The following is a 16,762-nucleotide window of genomic DNA, read 5'->3' as shown; positions in this document are numbered from 1 at the left end:
CACGATGCAAAGAATGCAGTATCTGTTCTGCAAATATGCACTCAAAAAATGAGGTTCAAACATCACAAAAAAGTTCCACTCGCTCACCAAGAATGGAAATGATGAATAGTAATATATGCATGTTGTCACTGCAAAGGTTTTTAACCAGCTGACTTTACATTTTATCCTAGGACTTATCTTTTGGTAAATAGTGAATTGCATTTATTTAATAATGAACAGAAGGACTAGGAGTGATATGATCGCTGACTTCAAGTACTTTGAGGGGCTGTCACAGAGAAAAAGAGGTCAAGCCGTTCTCCAAAGCACTGATGGCAGGACAAGAAATAATGGTGGAGAAGGTAACCTGGTCATTGGGGGCAAAGTTGGAGCTAATAAAGAGACTTTTATTGATTATCTGACTGTGTTGCCTTTGTGCCACATCCCGGGTCTTCAGAGGGCATGGATACCCCATTCTTCCTGAGCTGTGTGCAACTTCCAAGGCCCCATTTAGACCCACAAAAAGTCTCAGGTTCAGGAGGTTAAATCTGCAGCCACTAAAAGCTGTTTACTTTTGGATAATATCCACCTGCGAGGTTTGTCCAAATGTGCTTTTAAAACCCAATGGTGCATTTCCATAACTTTTACAGCAAACTGTTCTAGTTTGATCCTTAGCTGGCATTATGTCTAGGCTAGGCTGTTGTTTTGAGTGATTCCAAAGTAGAAACCCCTGCAAGCTTGAGGCATAATCATAATTTTCAAAAACTTGGCAAGGACCAGGTTTGGGATGAAAGGCAGTGGTTCTGAACCAAGTTGTTGGCACAACTTGTAGGCAATAATTTCTGCAGGTTGCATACATTTAGAGAGCTATGATAGGGAAGGTGGCGACTGCACTTTTCCTTTTTCCATTGTCTTATTACATTTTCTTCAAGCTTCTTTTTCTTCTTTTCATCAGGAACCCTGTTTTATGCTAAATGCATCCTTGATAGATGGATGCGACTGCGGTGTGTGAAGACACATTTGCAAGGAACCCCATTGTGCAAGATGTGCAGAGAATGTCACTCTCTCTGCTTTTATGTCTGTTTTTAATACTGTCACCATTATTCAAGGAAAGCATGCTGGGTTGCAATGGTCGATTCGGGCATCACCATTTTGGGCGATGTGAATTAAGTGGGGGAAAAAAAGAATATATCTCTCATATGTTTTCCACCTGTCCCTCCTTTCCTCATTGGAGCTTGGAGCTCCAATGGCTCATACTGGCTGAGGAAAGAAATGGGTGTTCATTCAACCTCATTGCTTTCCATTTTAACTTGCCCAGGAAGTGATCAGCCAATAATGTATCTCTATACAACGGTGCCATTCTACCGGTTTAACAACCAGTTCGGTGAGCGTGTACAGTGTTCGAAAACTGCCAAATTTATCTTCTACTGCAGCACCAGTGAGTAAAATAGCTGAGGTGCTGCAATCAACTGCAATCAGTTGAGCTGCAAAACATGGAAATATAGGACAGACTAGGGCAGGGGTGGGTGGGCGGGGCAACCGATCGTTGTTCGTACCAGTTCAACTGAACCAGTGCAAACCGGTACCAGTCCACCCCTGTCTGTACAATGGGCATGTGTCTGATTTTTGCATTGGTGTAAAAAAACCAGAAACTTGACTAGGAATCATAAAACCTTCCTTTGCTGCAGTTGATAATAGGTTTAAAATAGCGTTCCCAAAGAACCCAATTTAGAATTGTAATCTATAAGAGTGAGAAGGTGAGAGGTTTACTAGCTTCACTGAAACTATGTTTGTCTGCTACGTTAGAGGATTCTGAAGTATCAGGGAGAAAATGTGCACATTGCACCTTGGCTTTTATTTGGGAACAATGTTGAGGACGGATTAAGTGGGAGAAAAGAGGCACCCTTGGTGTTTTGAAACTCTGTTGATTATCTTTGACTCAAAGTTGTTTCAAAGTCTTTGCTTTGTAGCAGTAACGATTGCTGCCTCAAGATAAAATATAAGAAAAGTTAAGAAAACCCTGCTTGCTTTTTTTAAAATTTAGTCTCAATTGAAGGGAACAAAGTACTTTCAAGTCTCACATTCTTTTATTCTTCCCATAAAACATTGTATTGGGCTGGGCTTTTTTTTTTTTTTAAACCATCTCAGCCATTTGTACTAACAGTTCTCCTCTTTTTTCTTTTTTCTTTTTTTTTAATTTTATTGGTTTTTAAAGACAAACATAAACAAACAAAACATAAAAACATCAAGCTGTCTTCCATAAGTGTACATACAGGGTGCCGGTTGGTTTACAAATTGTTTGTGCTTCCATTTCGTAGTCTTCAATTACAATTACATATACTCTCATATTGTCAATCAAAAACTAAATACCTTAGTATCATTATTAATCAATCATTTGACTATACTTTTATTCATTCATGTTTTACAAGATAACCATAATTTACTTAATTTATTGTATAACAGTTCATATTATCATCCCAAATCTATCCTAAAATCATTTTGTAGTTATAATAAGAAAAAAGTACATCTTTATATATTTATTATTTTCTAGAAATCTACATATTTCATTACTGTACTTTATTATCTAACCATTGATAGAAAAGATCCCAAATTTTATAAAATTGTTTATCCTCTTGTTCTCTAATTTCAAATGTCAATCTACTCATTTCAGCACATTCCAATATTTTCTTAATGATTTCCTCCTGAGTTCTCATCTTTTTTCTTGCTCATCCTTTCTTAAGACAGAGTTATTTGTACTGAGCAGAAATGAAAGACTGGGTTGTCTTCTTTAAGGCAGATGCTGATGGCCTTTGGGACTTAGCATTGCACCACGATTACAAAAACCAGCATTGAATGGAGCACAATTAACTCAAGATCAGCTTGAACAGGGGAGAATGGCTTCATTAAATGGACCAACCAAGCCTCTGAGAAGCTTCAGAGCTCAACCGAAGCTGGTAGCTTTCTTCTTAAGGAAGCTTGATCTTCTTTGGGCTTCCTTTAAGGGTGAGGGGAAAAAAATAATTGGAACTGAGAAGTGAAAAAATGCTGTGTTCACACTTGTCTGAAATGCTTCTTCTGAACTGCTTTCAACTCTGTCTATGAGGAGGAAGTAAGAACAATCTTATTGGTGGCTTCAGGCATGGAAAGGACATCCCCCCCTTTTTTTTATGTGGTGGAATGTAGAATTTTGGTTTTTGGTGGCTTAGAGTGCTGCAAACACCCAGTCCCTTTGGTTACTCGTGGATGAATGTAGAATAAAAGTAAAGTGTTTTCCTGTCTAGTCATGTCTGACTCTAGTATTCATCTCTGTTTCTTAGCTGAGGGAGATAGCGTTGTCTGAAGATGTTCCTGTGGTCCTTTGGCCAGCGTGGCTCTATGCCAAAGGCACACGGAAGGCTATTATTTTCCCACTGAAGTGGTACCTATTTATCTACTTGCATTTGCATGCTTTCCAACTGCTAGGTGGGCAGGAGCTGGACCAAGGAACGGGAGCTTACCCTATCACCAACACTCAGGTCTAAACCAGCTTTCCAGCCATTGCGCCCTCTTTGGAATGTAGGATAAAAAGCTACAAAAATGGATAACCTTGGCATCTGAATCATGTATGCTGTTCATATGGGAGAAGACAGTCAAGAAAGGCAATCAAACAATTCCACCCACTTGGGTGGCCAAATTTCCACCTAGACAACAGCCTCTTTTGGGCCAATCTTATCAGTGAATCACCCCAAAATTAGTGCATCTGTTTAGATTTATAGAATGCAGCTGGAATCTTCAAAAGAAAATGGAGGTGTTTTCTAATTTATGTTTGTATTATGTATATGTTAGAATTTGCTTCTGAAGGATATATTATTCAAACCTTGGGTACTGAGTGCTTTAAAAATGAATTTGGCTTAGGGCAGGGAAAAAAATTGCATCTCATGTTATTTCAATATACAGCATTGTTTCCACAGTGATATTAATATGAAGCCTCCTTGGAGATTAAGGAGAATCTTTCATAAACATTGTCATCTTATTTCCAGATCTCAATATGACATTTTCTTTGAGATCATCCTCTCAAGATGATCTATTTCAATGGGATACATTTTCTGTAGTAATATATTTTGGATTTTTTTTTATCTCATGCAACTTTATCAGGGCCAAAGGGTAACTCCAATGAGCTTGGCATTCTATGATTTTACTGGAAAAGTACAGACAAAAATTTAAAACATAAAGATGGAGCTATGAATTTATGATGCCATATCAAGTTTTAATCTATATCTCTTGTTTCCTCATTATTGCCTCACATGACACTATGACTCCTTAGAAAGAGATAGTGAAAAGAACTAAAGTTAGATATCATTCCCTTTAATTTATATGGTCATTTCTATCAGCGTTCCCAGGGTAGCCCTGACCTCTGTTTCTTGGTATCAACCAGCAAGTCAACAAGAAGATTCCTGTTGGCAACATGGTAAAATAAAAATTAGTTAAAAGTTTTTATAGTAAATTGATATGCAAGATGGTCACCGAATCAACAGTTATTCAGTGGATTCAGTTCAGACAGAAAGAGTAAGTGGGGTGCTGTCAGATTCAGTCTTGTCTTGGTGCCGCATTCATCATATCAATATCAAAAGTAATTTTTTATCGTCATAAATGAGCTTGATGAAGTATTCAGAGGACTGTTACTCAACTGATGGTGATGCTATCCATTTCATGGCAGCCTATTCTTGGAGATTCTATGGACCAGTGGTCACTAACCAGTGGATCGGGGACTACTGGTAGTCTGCGAGAAAATTTTGGTGGTCCGCAGAGAAATGTCACCCCCAAAACAATTAATCCAGGTTGCATGGGAACACAAGGCTTGCGTCGCTTGCATTGTGAACAAGACGACATAGTGAGGGGAGGGGAAAAAGGGCAGAGGGGGGAACTTGTCCCATGTGCCCCATGTGCCTCACCTGGCCACCGAGCTGCTTCTTTCTGCTTCTTTCTCCTTCTGCTTTTGGCTGCACACAAGGAAAGCAGCAAAAGTCTTTTTTTCTCTCCCCCAAACTCCGCCAGAAATGAGTCTGGGACCCTGCAAGGCCTCCTGCTCCAAGTCTCACAAAGATTCATTTCTGGCGGAGTTTGGGGGAGAGAAAGAAAGACTTCTGCTGCTCCTGCTGCTTTCCTTGCATGAATCCAAAAGTCTCTTTCTCTTTCTCTCTTTCTCTCTCTCTCCCTCTCCCTCCCTTCCTCTCTTCCTCTCTCTTTCTCTCTCTTTCCCCCTGAGAATGGAGCTGGAGATGGTAAAGAATGATTGACCAGTAGGAAAACGGGGTGGGGAATTTTCCTGCAGACTTTTTTGGGGGATTTTCCCAGGGTCTCTGGTCCGTGGGATTTAAAATTATGAGTTTGATGGTCCCTGAGGTCCGAAAGGTTGGTGACCTCTGCTATGGACCACATTGTCTGATCTTTTACCAGCAGTGGGATCATACCTGTTCCATTACTAGTTTGGTGATCATGCACCCACGCGCACCTAATGCGTGTGCGCAGCTTTTCCCCACGCCAGCTGAGTCCTGCAGCGCCAATCAGCTGAGAGGAGAAAGAAGAGAAAAGACAAAAGGGGTGGGTGGGAGGGCTGATCCTGCACTTTTCTCTTCTTTCTCCTCTTAGCTGATCCTTGGAGGCTTTTTTTTTACTACCGGTTCTGCCGAATCAGTCCGAATTGGTAGCATACCACTACTGTCTTCTACCGCTTCTTTTATCTGGTTTCTGCCCTGGCTTACCTTGTTTTTTGGCAGAAGGAAATGTCAGGACTGACCGAGAGTTTGAAACCATGTTCTGCAGGAAGGCAGAGGTTTCAATAAGAATAGAGTTGGAAGGGACCTTGGAGGTCTTCTAGTCCAACCCCCTGCTCCAGCAAGAGACCGTACACCATTTCACATAGGTGGCTGTCCAATCTTTTCTTTAAAAAACCTTCATTCTCTATTTCTACTTCCTTCCTTCCCTCCCTTCATCCCTCCTTCCCCCTCCCTCTTTCTCCCCTCCCCCAATTGAATTATTTGTGCTCTGCATTATATTTCCCCAGATGGCTCTACACTTATTTTCTCCCTCCCCTGTTAAATTGAATCTCATATTCCTGTCTCCCACCTATTAATCTTTTAGGATTTCTTTAATTTTTATTTTTTTTGCCCACTGAATGAATGGTCAGGACACCTTCTAATTTATTATCCTCTCCAAATTTCATTAATGCAGTAAATTATTAGGATGACATTAAATAATAGTAATAATCATGAAAAAACAGATTGCGGTGCACTATCGCAGTAAGTACCTCAACTTGGGTTATTGAATTTCTTGCCACTGGGGTATAATAACAGCCTTGCTGTTTAAAACCCAGGAACCCCTCTGAGTACAGTCTTCCCATCTAGCAACTCCATCACCAACTCTCCGTTCGCTGCATAAAAAAATGTCCAAATGCAGACAAAAGAGAAGTGCAAGCTATGTCTTTGGTCTGAGCAATCATGCCTAGTAAAATACAGTAATGTAAGTTTCTTGGCTTTGGCCCAGTTGGTTCTTGGAATATATCTAGATTTAGATGTACACACACACACACACACACACACACACACACACACACGTAGAGGGGGAAAAATAATTCTAGTGGCCCTTGGAGTAGTTACACCACTGCTCCACGGGCTGCACTGGTTGTCAGTTTGCTTCCAGGTGCAATTCAAGGTATTGGTTATTCCCTTTAAAGTCCTACATGGCTACTTGAAGTACCATCTCACCCCACTGGGACCAACCCATTCCGCCTGTGCTGGCAGTGGAAACATACTGCGCCCCCTGTCAGTCAAAGAATTCTAGTTGGTGGGGTCCAGGAGAAGAACATATAGAACATATAGCATGAAAGAGTTGGAAGGGACCTCAGAGGTCTTCCAATCTAACCCCTGGCAATCAGTGCAGCCCGTGGAGCAGTGGTGTAACTACTCCAAGGGCCCCCAGAACTGCCTGAGCTGCCTCACTCTGCTCCAGTTGAAGCTCCTGAATGCTCTTCAAGGGCAGCCCCATGTAAAGCAGTAGTCCAGATGTGAGATGACCAGGACTTGACCCTGAGCGCAGGGTACCAGGCTACAGAAGTGAATAGATGGTTGCTCCCCTTTCAGCCAAGATGATTGTTAGGCCTGAATTTGGTTAGTTGGTGGATTGGTGGCTGGCTGAGGTTGAGGGACGGGTGCAGGAGCTACCCCTCACATGATGCTCTACAGCTGTGAAACGGTTGCCCGGTGACTTTGCTCCGCCTTCCTCTGGCCAGGCAAACACTTCACATTCTGGTTGGACAATGTAACATCTTGTTTTGGAAAAATCAAGAAAATCCTAGTTATAGTGATGTGGAAAGCCGGGAAGCTTTCAGCCCTGGCTTTCCACTAGTTAGTGCCAAGATGGTGTCCCTTAATAAACTTATTCTTTGAGGAACTGAAATGCCTCAGAGTTTGTTTTATGATGGTTGCATTACTTGGAACCTGACAGTGATTTTCCAGCAGTTCAACTGGCAGAGAATCTGATCTCGACCCAAGTCTAGATTGAGCCAAATGGAAGGGGAAGTGATCCAGGTGGGAAAGAGAGAGGCAGCTGTTGGGGAGGGGAAATGCCAATAAATGGCCGCCTACAAACATGAACACCGATGCCTGCAACCAAGCTGAAAAGTCTTTTCACAAAGTCTCTCTGGAAACAAGGAAGGCTTAATTGCATTTAGAAACGTGCCAATCGCCAATGTCTCTCTTTGGCAGAGCATAAAAAGGGGAACAACTGACATGTGAAATCACAATAGATCTTTTAATAATAGCACACCTGGGGAATTGCTTGGAAGAGAAATGGCAATAATTAGCATGTAACTTTCCCTCCGATACAGAGCTCGCGCAGAGCTTAGGAAAACGTGGATGTACCTGAGGTTGGTACCATCCTGCAGAGCTGATTGGACATATTGTGGTGAAAAGAAAAAAAAGAAAAGAAACCTGCTTGATTCTTGGCTTGGGAGGCAGAAGGTAAGATAAATACGATGGGATTTTTCCCTACTGTATCAAGGGGGGAGGAGGGGAGGGGAGGACAAGGAGGAGAAGGAGGAGTTAGAAGAGAAGGAGGAAGAAGAGAAGGAGGAGGAGATTAAGGAGGAGAAAAAGGTGGTAGAGGAGAAGGAGGAGGAGGAGAAAGAGTAAGAGGAGGAGGAGGAAGAAGAAGAAGAGAAGCTGGAGGAGGAGGAGGGAGGAGGAGGAGGAGGAGGAGGAGGAGGAGGAGGAGGAGGAGGAGAAAGAGTAAGAGGAGAAGAAGGAGGAGGAAGAAGAGAAGGTGGAGGAGGAGGAGGAAGAGGAGAAGGAAGAGGAGGAGAAAGAGTAAGAGGAGGAGGAGGAGGAAGAAGAAGAGAAGGTGGAGGAGGAGGAGGAAGAGGAGAAGGAAGAGGAGGAGAAAGAGTAAGAGGAGGAGGAGGAGGAGGAGGAAGGGAAGGTGGAGGAGGAGGAGGAGGAGGAGGAGGAGGAGGAGGAAGAGAAGGAGGAGGAGGAGGAGGAGGAGGAGGAAGAGGAGGAGGAGAAGAAGACATCTCAGATCAGGCATGCACAGTTGCCCCATTGTTCCTCAAATCAGCCAGGGCATCTTTGCTTAGCATAATATTCATCATTTGGACATGTTCACTGTTTATACACTTTTATAGGTGTTTCCTGAAAACACTTTATTTTCTTACTGTTTCCCCCTTGTATATGGATTCTTCCTAAATAGATCCCCATTTCAAACACATGTACATTTTGGCTGCACCTGACTGGCACCAAGGAAAAGTACAAACAAACAAACAAACAAATTAATTAATTAATTAATAATAAATAAATAAAGAAGGGAGGGAGGGAGGGAGAAAGGAAGGAAGGAAGGAAGGAAGGAAGGAAAGAAGGAAGGAAAGAAGGCAGTGTGATACTTCTCTTTCAATTCATAAGGACGTAAGCCTAAGAACATTAGCAGTGCCCTCTTGGATCAGGATAACCCTGAAGGCAGGACAAGAAAGAAGGGAATGGAAAGTAATCAAGGACAGAAGCAACCTAGGACTAGGTTTTAAGGAGAGATTAGACAACCATTTGCCCGAAACACTATAGGATCATCTCCTGCTTGAGCAGAGGGTTGGACTAGAAGGCCTCCAAGGTCCCTTCCAACTCTGTTATGTTGTTATTCTGTTTCTTACACGATGTTGATGTAATAAGACCATCGTATATAGAATCCTCCAATGTCCGACTAAGAAACTGGCCATTCCTGCATCTAATTCAAAGTGTTGGGCGGCTCAGAAACCCAGGAGAAAATATATATCTGCAGATAAGCGCATCCCCCCAGGCCCCTAAATTATCAAAGGTGTAATGGACTATCTAGTAGGGGATATCCAGGCCACTGCATTGTGCATGAGGATAATGGGGTAGCATTTTGCTTCCTTCGCTGATTTTCTCTCAGGGAGGAAAAACAGCAACTTTACACCACGAACCTATTGTGTTAATCGAAAGAATATCTTTGTGGCTAACCAAAGTCATTAGCCATAGTGCTTTCTTGCCTATTATCCTCTCCGTAGGACAACTTTTTACCTGCATTAAGGAGATAGCAAGGCTAAGACAGAGAGAGTGAATCAAATAATTGCTCCCTGATGCATTGCTCCCTCCACCCCCCGACTGTGGCCTTGTTTTGCTATGGAAAGCATCATTCTGGGCAGAAACGTCACCAGGAAGCCAAAGGTTGGATGTGGCAATCTTTATTTATTTGCCCAAATAATGGTTCAGTGTTTCAAAGAAACTGGAAAACTTAAATCAGGTTATTGGATGGAACAGATAAAAAAAAAATCCAGAACATCTTATATTAACAGTTTATATTAACTTGTTAACAGAACATATTAACAAGTGTTAATACCACTTTATAAGGCCTGAGTAAGGCCACGCTTGGAATACTGCATTCAGTTTTGGTCGCCACAATGTAAAAAAGAGGTTGAGACTCTAGAAAGAGTGCAGAAAAGATCAATGAAGAGTATTGGGGGACTGGAGGCTAAAACATATGAAGAACAGTTGCAGGAACTGGGCATGTCTGGTTTAACAAAAAGGACATGATTGCAATCTATCAGTTTCTAAGGGACTGCCACAAAGAAGAGAGAGTCAAACTATTCTCCAAAGCACCTGAAGGCAAGACAAGAAGCAAAATGGGTGGAAACTAACCAAGGAGAAATTCAACCTAGAACTAAGGAGATTTTCCTGACAATTAGAATAATTAATCAGTGGAACGACTTCCCTCCAGGAGTTGTGAATGCACTGGAAGTTTTTAAGAAGAGATTGGATAGCCATTTGTCTGAAGTGGTGTAGGGTTTCCTGCCTAAGCAGAGGGTTGGACTAAAAGACCTTCAAGATCCCTTCCAACTCTATTATTCTATTCTATTCTATCTTCCTTCACTTGAAAGGAAAGGATGATTTTGGTCTGTCCTGGTGTTACAAGTTGCCCTTGGATAGGACTCACGAGTCAAGTTTTAGCGAGCAAGTGAGTTAATTATATTTATGAGAAATCTAAATCAGTTTTGCAAAATTGAATTCTCTAACCCTTAATAAAAAAAACATCTCCAACCTGGAACAACTGGCAGTGGTTTATCGCAGGGTGCCCAGATATATGGGAGTTAATAACGACTCTATCAAAATTAATTTCAAAGCACAAAAGGTCTAATTTATTACAATGTATCAGCCTGCATTCCTTTGTGATATGAAAATCCCCTGTCCTGTAAAAGGTCATAATTTAATCATCATTCTTTTCTTCGCATTCCCATTAATTAAAGCCTGCCCTTTAGTCTGGAATGGAAAGGTTGCAAAAAGTACCTAGCACAATATCATGCACAATTCTTCAAAGGAGGCATGTAAAAGTAGAACAAACAAGGGAAGATATACGAAAACCAAACAGATTTATTTTATTTTTTATTTCTTTATTTTGATTTGACAATCGCTTACAAGATAATAGGTATAAGTATACACATAGTTATGAATACAAGTAGGCACGTTGGTGTGCTTATTCACGCCCCCTACAGACCCCTTAGGAAAGGGGTGAGGTCAATAGTAGACAGTCTAAGGTTAAAGTTTTGGGGGTTTGGGGAAGAAACCACAGAGTCAAGTAGAGTATTCCAGACATTGACCAATCTGTTGCTGAAGTCGTATTTCCTGCAATGAAGTTTGGTGCGGTTAACCTTGAGTTTGTATCTTTTGTTTGCTCTTGTATTGTTATGGTTGAAGCTGAAGGTAAGTCATTGCAGGTAAGTCATTGCAGGTACATTGACAGGTAAGTCATTGCAATGTATGATTTTATATACTATACTCAGATCAGACCGAAGATGGCATAATTCAAGGTTTTCTAGGTCTAGAATTTCAAGTCTGGTGGCATAAGGTATTCTGCAACGAGTAGAGGAGTGGAGAACTCTTCTGGTGAAATATTTCTGGACTTTCTCAACTGTGTTAATAATATCAGATACGTAATGTGGGTTCCAGATTGATGAGCTGTATTCGAGTATTGGTCTAGCAAATGTTTGAAATGCTCTAGTTAGTAGTGTAATATTACCAGAGAAAAAGCTATGTAAGATTAGGTTAACAACTCTTAATGCCTTTTTGGCTATGTAGTTACAGTGGGCTCTAGCACTTAGATCATTAGAGATGAGTATTCCAAGGTCATTTACAGAGCTCGGATCATCAACAAGGTCTTGACTATTCAGCTTGTATTTTATTTTCTGATTTTTTTTGCCACTGTGTAAGACAGAGCATTTGTTTGTTGAGATTTGAAGTTTCCATTTGTTTGACCATTCTGATACATAGTTGAGGTCTTTTTGAAGGGTAGCAGTATTGTCTGTGGTGTTGAATAGCTCTACATCATCAGCGAAGAGAATACAGTTGCTCTTAATATGACCACAGAGATCATTTATGTAGAGTATGAAGAGAGTTGGTCCTAGAACACTGTCCTGGGGAATACCACTATTGACAGGTACAGAATTTGATAGGACACTCCCAAATTTGACCATTTGTTGTCTGTTTGACAGGAATGCTTCTATCCAGTTATGCAGGTGTCCAGAGATACCATAAGATTTTAGTTTTAGGAGTAGTTTGTCATGTACCACTGAATCAAAGGCTTTACAGAAGTCTAGGTAGATTGTGTCTATTGTTTTGCCCTAATTGAGTTGTGTAGTCCATATATTTTTGCAGTGTAAGAGTTGTAGATTACAGGATAATTTTTTTCTGAAACCAAATTGTTTATTAGAGAGTAGGTTGTTTGTCTCTAAGTGGAGGATAATGGATTGGTTAGTAATTGATTCTATGACTTTACAGGTGTTGCAGCATAAGGAGATTGGTCTGTAATTTTTAACTAGGCTGGGGTCTCCCTTTTTGAAGATGGGGATGACCGTGGCTTGAGACCATAGGTTTGGCAAGGAGCTGGTCCTGAAAGATTTTTCAAAGTTTATGCTTAGAGGTTCTGCTATGGCAGTGGATAGCTTTTTTAAGAAGTAGGCACATATTCCATCTGGTCCAATAGATAGAGATGGTTTTAGATTGCGTAGTGCTTTTTCAACATTGTTTTCTGTAAAATTGATATGTATTAGATCATTGTAGTTGTCTGTGGTTTGACTAGGAAGTACTGGGCTTTATCCATTGCTGTTTACAAATACTGAGCCAAAGAATGTGTTAAAGATGTTGGCTTTAATGGGAGAGAGAGAAAAATGAGCAACGTTCATAGTTAATAGTTGGCATAAACTGTGTTAAAACCTTGTCTAGTAGGTCATGGTGGTTGCTTCTGCTCCCCAACAGGGAGTGTGCAAGTTGACCCTGATCAAAATTGTTTTGGTTTATGACATCAGAAAACTTCAACTTTAGACACCATCCTGAGTCATCAAGTCAACTTGTAGGGCAGAAGCATGGCATAACAAACAAATAAATGAATGAATGCATGAATGAATGAATATGTACATTCACACATGCATACATATGACAGATTAACAGAGTTGGAAAGGGGCCTTGTAGGTCATCTAGTTCAACCCCCCCCCCACCCAAACAGGAGGCCCTACACCATTTCTGACAGATGGGAGTCCAGTCTCTTCTTGAAAGCCTTCAGCAATGAAGCTCCCACAACTTCTGAAGGCATGGGTTGATTGTTCTCACCATCAGAAAATTTCTCCTTATTTCCAGGTTGAATCTCTCCTTGGTCAGTTTCCATCCATTGTTCCTTGTCTGGCCTTCGGTGCTTTGGAAAACAGCTTGACCCCCCCCTCCTCTCTGTGGCAACCCCTCCAATACTGGAAGACTGCTATCATGTCTTCCCTGATCCTTCTCTTCACTAGATTAACCATGCCCAGTTCCTGTAACTATTCTTCATCGTATGTTTGAGCCTCCAGTTCCCAAATCCTCTTGGTTGCTCTCCTCTGCACTTTTTCTAGAGTCTCAACATCTTTTTCATAGTGTGGTGACCAAAATTGGATGCAGTATTCTAGGTGTGGTCTTACTAAGGCTTTATAGAGTAGTATTGGTACCTAATTTGATCTTGATTGTATCTCTCTGTTAATATAACTTAGGGTTAGGGTTAGGAATTCAGGAAGAATAAAATTCATTTGACTCATTCACAGGAAAGACTGAGAAATCAACTTGATTTGGCAATAAGATCTGAATCCCCAGTGCTGTAAGTATGTTTGTTTCTCTGTTTCTTCATTTATTCATGGCATACTGTCTGGCCACCCATCTTAAGGGCATATCCCATGGGGCTAGTTCAGGGGTCCTCAAACTTGGCAACTTTAAGACTTGTGGACTTCAACTTCCAGAATTCTCCAGCCAGAGGCTGGCTGGAGAATTCTGGGAGATGAAGTCCACAAGCCTTAAAGTTGCCAAATTTGGAGACCTCTGGGCTAGTTGATCAATGGATAGTGATGGAACACAAGTGAAACTAGAAATGACCCAGTTTTAGAAAAGAAAGATTGAAAAAAAAATACTTAGAAAAAGTAGAAGTTGGAAATGAAGGAAAGGAAAAGATGAACATAGACAGCTGGAATTATCTGGGGATATTAACAACAGGTTCAGGACAATATGGAGGAAAAAGGGAAGTAACATAAGAGTATGAAGTTTTATTTAAAAAAAATATCAGATCTGAAAATGGATATCTACTCAGTCTCTCCAAGGACCAAACCAATGTTTCTCAGCCTTACAACTCCCAGCATGCTGGCTGGAGAATTCTGCGATTTGAAGTCCATGCATCTTAAAGTTGTTACGATAGCTATTTTATCAAACATTTTAATCATACATTGTTTCATATTTTCTGAAATTATTTCTATTTCTAATATAACAATACTATCTTATGTACCTTTGCAGAATCCCTTTTTCCATTAGATTTTCACCCATTATCTCTAAATAGGCCCTGTTTCTCTACATTTTGTTTCTGTCCTTTATAACTTCTTTTCCTTTCTTTCTTCCCTTTCATCTTCTCCCTCCCCTTTTTACCCCCTTGCCTCTCTACTTCCAATTCTCTCTTCTTCATTTCCCTCTTCTGTTGCTTTCTGATTTTATACTTATTTTTCATTCTATTCTTTTTTGGGGTTGTTTTTCCCAATCTTAAACTTTCCATTCTCTTTCCCCCCTTTCCTTTTTTCCGCCACCTAAGATTACTTGTTCATTAAAGATGGCTTCTTCTTTGTCGCAATCTTCTTGTTCTGCAGGGATTTCTTGTTGTTTCTCATAGTTCCAAATCTCCATTTCTAAGAACTGAAATACGAAGCCAAAAGAACCTCTCCCTTCTTGTGCATCTTCTTTGTACTTTTTAAGTTCCATTTTCAGTTCTTCTGAAAGTGGAGCCATTTTAAACAGTTTTAAACAACCACCCGATTGATTTTAGTCATTCAAATACAATAACCAAGAATCCAGAGATCACCAAGTAATCGAAATAGTCCCAAGCTGTTTCTTCTTATTTCTTTTTCCACTTTCTCTTCCTGGGGTTTTTCTATTTTGTTGCGATGTTTCAGTTAAGATGTATCTTTTGGAAGTCTTGTTGAGATTTTGCTGTAAGTTCTTTTTAATTCCAGGCAGTCTCCTCCCTTCCAGATCCTGCCCTTTTATTCTTTTTCTCTCCTTTCCTGTTTTCAAAAGCTTTTAATTATCCAGAAATCTTTATTATCCCTTTGACTTTTTATTTTCAGCATTAAATGCCTATTAATGTCAAAGTGGATTTTTTTCCAATTTCTTGCTTAAGTCTCTTAGCTGTCAGTATAGGAAAAGGAGAAAAAAAAAAACAAATCTTTTCCCTTTCTCTCTCCTTTGCAGCTTAAAAATCTTCTTAGGGAACAATGTTATTGTTTTTTTAAAAAAATTTCAATTCCAGGGTACCTTATTTGTTGCTTTTGCTGTTTGACCTGGTCAACCAAAACTTTCTCTTCTTATCTTCCTCCTTCACATTCTTTTCCGGTCGAGTTCTTCTTTGTGGTGGCCATTTCTGACCACCGCTACAACCGCCTTCGGGAAAGGGAGTAATGGCCAGCTGGGGAGGAGAGATGCGGCTCTCCTCAACCCTGCAGGCAGTCTCCCCCTACTTCACCACCTCTATGGGGTGGCTTAGCCCCAAAACCAGCTGGCTCGGGGCACTCCAGTGGCGAACATGGATCGAAACCACGCAGAGACGCGGTTTCGGTCTGTCGCCGAAAAAGCTCAAACCGGAAGTCCAAACAAATGGCAATTTCAAATCTGAACAAATAAATGCTCTTATTGTCAAAAAATATATATCAGAAAATAAAGTACAAGCTAGGCAAAGCTACAGCAGAGATTTGAACCGACAGCAATACTCCTCCACTGAACAGGTCTTAGGAGCCATCTCTCCTTGAAATCAAATTATGTTTTGATTGAAAAACCATTTGCCTCTAAACTGCTTATATTTGTTTTGTCCCCATTATCCAGCTATTGTGGAGAGAAGGCAACTTTGTCCAAGTATATGTTCAATTTTACATGGCATGAAATACGTTGTAAAATTGGTTTTGCAGGTTAGGCTTGCCAGATTTATAAGACAAGTATAAAATAAAAGCATGAGTTTTACTACATCTTCGGGAGATAATAGAATTGGATAGCAAACTATCTTCTACGGCAGCCGAGAGGAGTGAAGGGTTGGGAAAGACTGCAGGGCAGCTGACACATTGACTTTTTTGACCTTCCTGGTGTGGGGCTGTTTGTAATGTCGTAGCCTAAAAACAGCAGATGTTACTTACAATCTCCCCATCCAGTTGATTCTCACATTAAGGCTTTGGTATGTTGATAGCTTTGGCTAATTATAGCACTTTATGTAAATTCATTTTTGCAGTTTCATCCTAATGACATATATATTTATCTTCGAGGCATAAATTGAAATCTTATTTTAGAATGCTGGAATATACTTTAAAAAAGGAAGAAAGAAATGCTGAGTCCCTTATAATGACAGCGAGGAATTTTATTACAATTGACATGAGAGAGAGAAAAACTTCAGCTTTCAGGATGGAGAAAAAGAGTTATATTTGTGATATGTATGATTGACATATTCTTGGCCAAAAACCATTGCAAAACTATTTCTCCCATTCTTATGTATTTTCCCCTCACCTAACCAGCATTTCTATGGTGATTTAGGAATAGCCAAATCAAATGCAGCTTTATTTTTCTAGTTACTGAATCTGATTAGGTTTCTATTGAGGAACAACTGTTAGGAATAGTTCACTTGTCTTACAGAATTAAACAATGGAGTGTTTCTTAATGATTTTATCCTAAGGGTCACATTATGGTTCTTAAAATCTCTAGCTAATCTATCA

The 16,762-nt window shown here is 40.4% G+C and overlaps 1 protein-coding gene across 1 annotated transcript in view; it reads right to left on the bottom strand.

Moving 5' to 3' along the window:
• The window catches only part of LOC113419142 (pulmonary surfactant-associated protein D-like), a 173,491-nt gene extending 158,860 nt beyond the window's left edge, over nt 1-14,631 (bottom strand). Inside the window, exon 1 of the mRNA XM_087963930.1 lies at nt 14,610-14,631. Coding sequence (XP_087820056.1) covers nt 14,610-14,617 — 8 coding nt within the window. The 5' untranslated portion in view covers nt 14,618-14,631. The remainder of the gene's footprint in view (nt 1-14,609) is intronic.
• Nucleotides 14,632-16,762: the final 2,131 nt, after the last annotated feature.

This window comes from Notechis scutatus, chromosome 4 (genome assembly GCF_049901735.1).
Source record: "Notechis scutatus isolate UNSWTSFEM ecotype Mainland chromosome 4, rNotScu1.2, whole genome shotgun sequence".
Taxonomy (NCBI): Eukaryota; Metazoa; Chordata; class Lepidosauria; order Squamata; family Elapidae; genus Notechis; species Notechis scutatus.
This window is presented reverse-complemented; position numbering and strand designations above follow the sequence as displayed.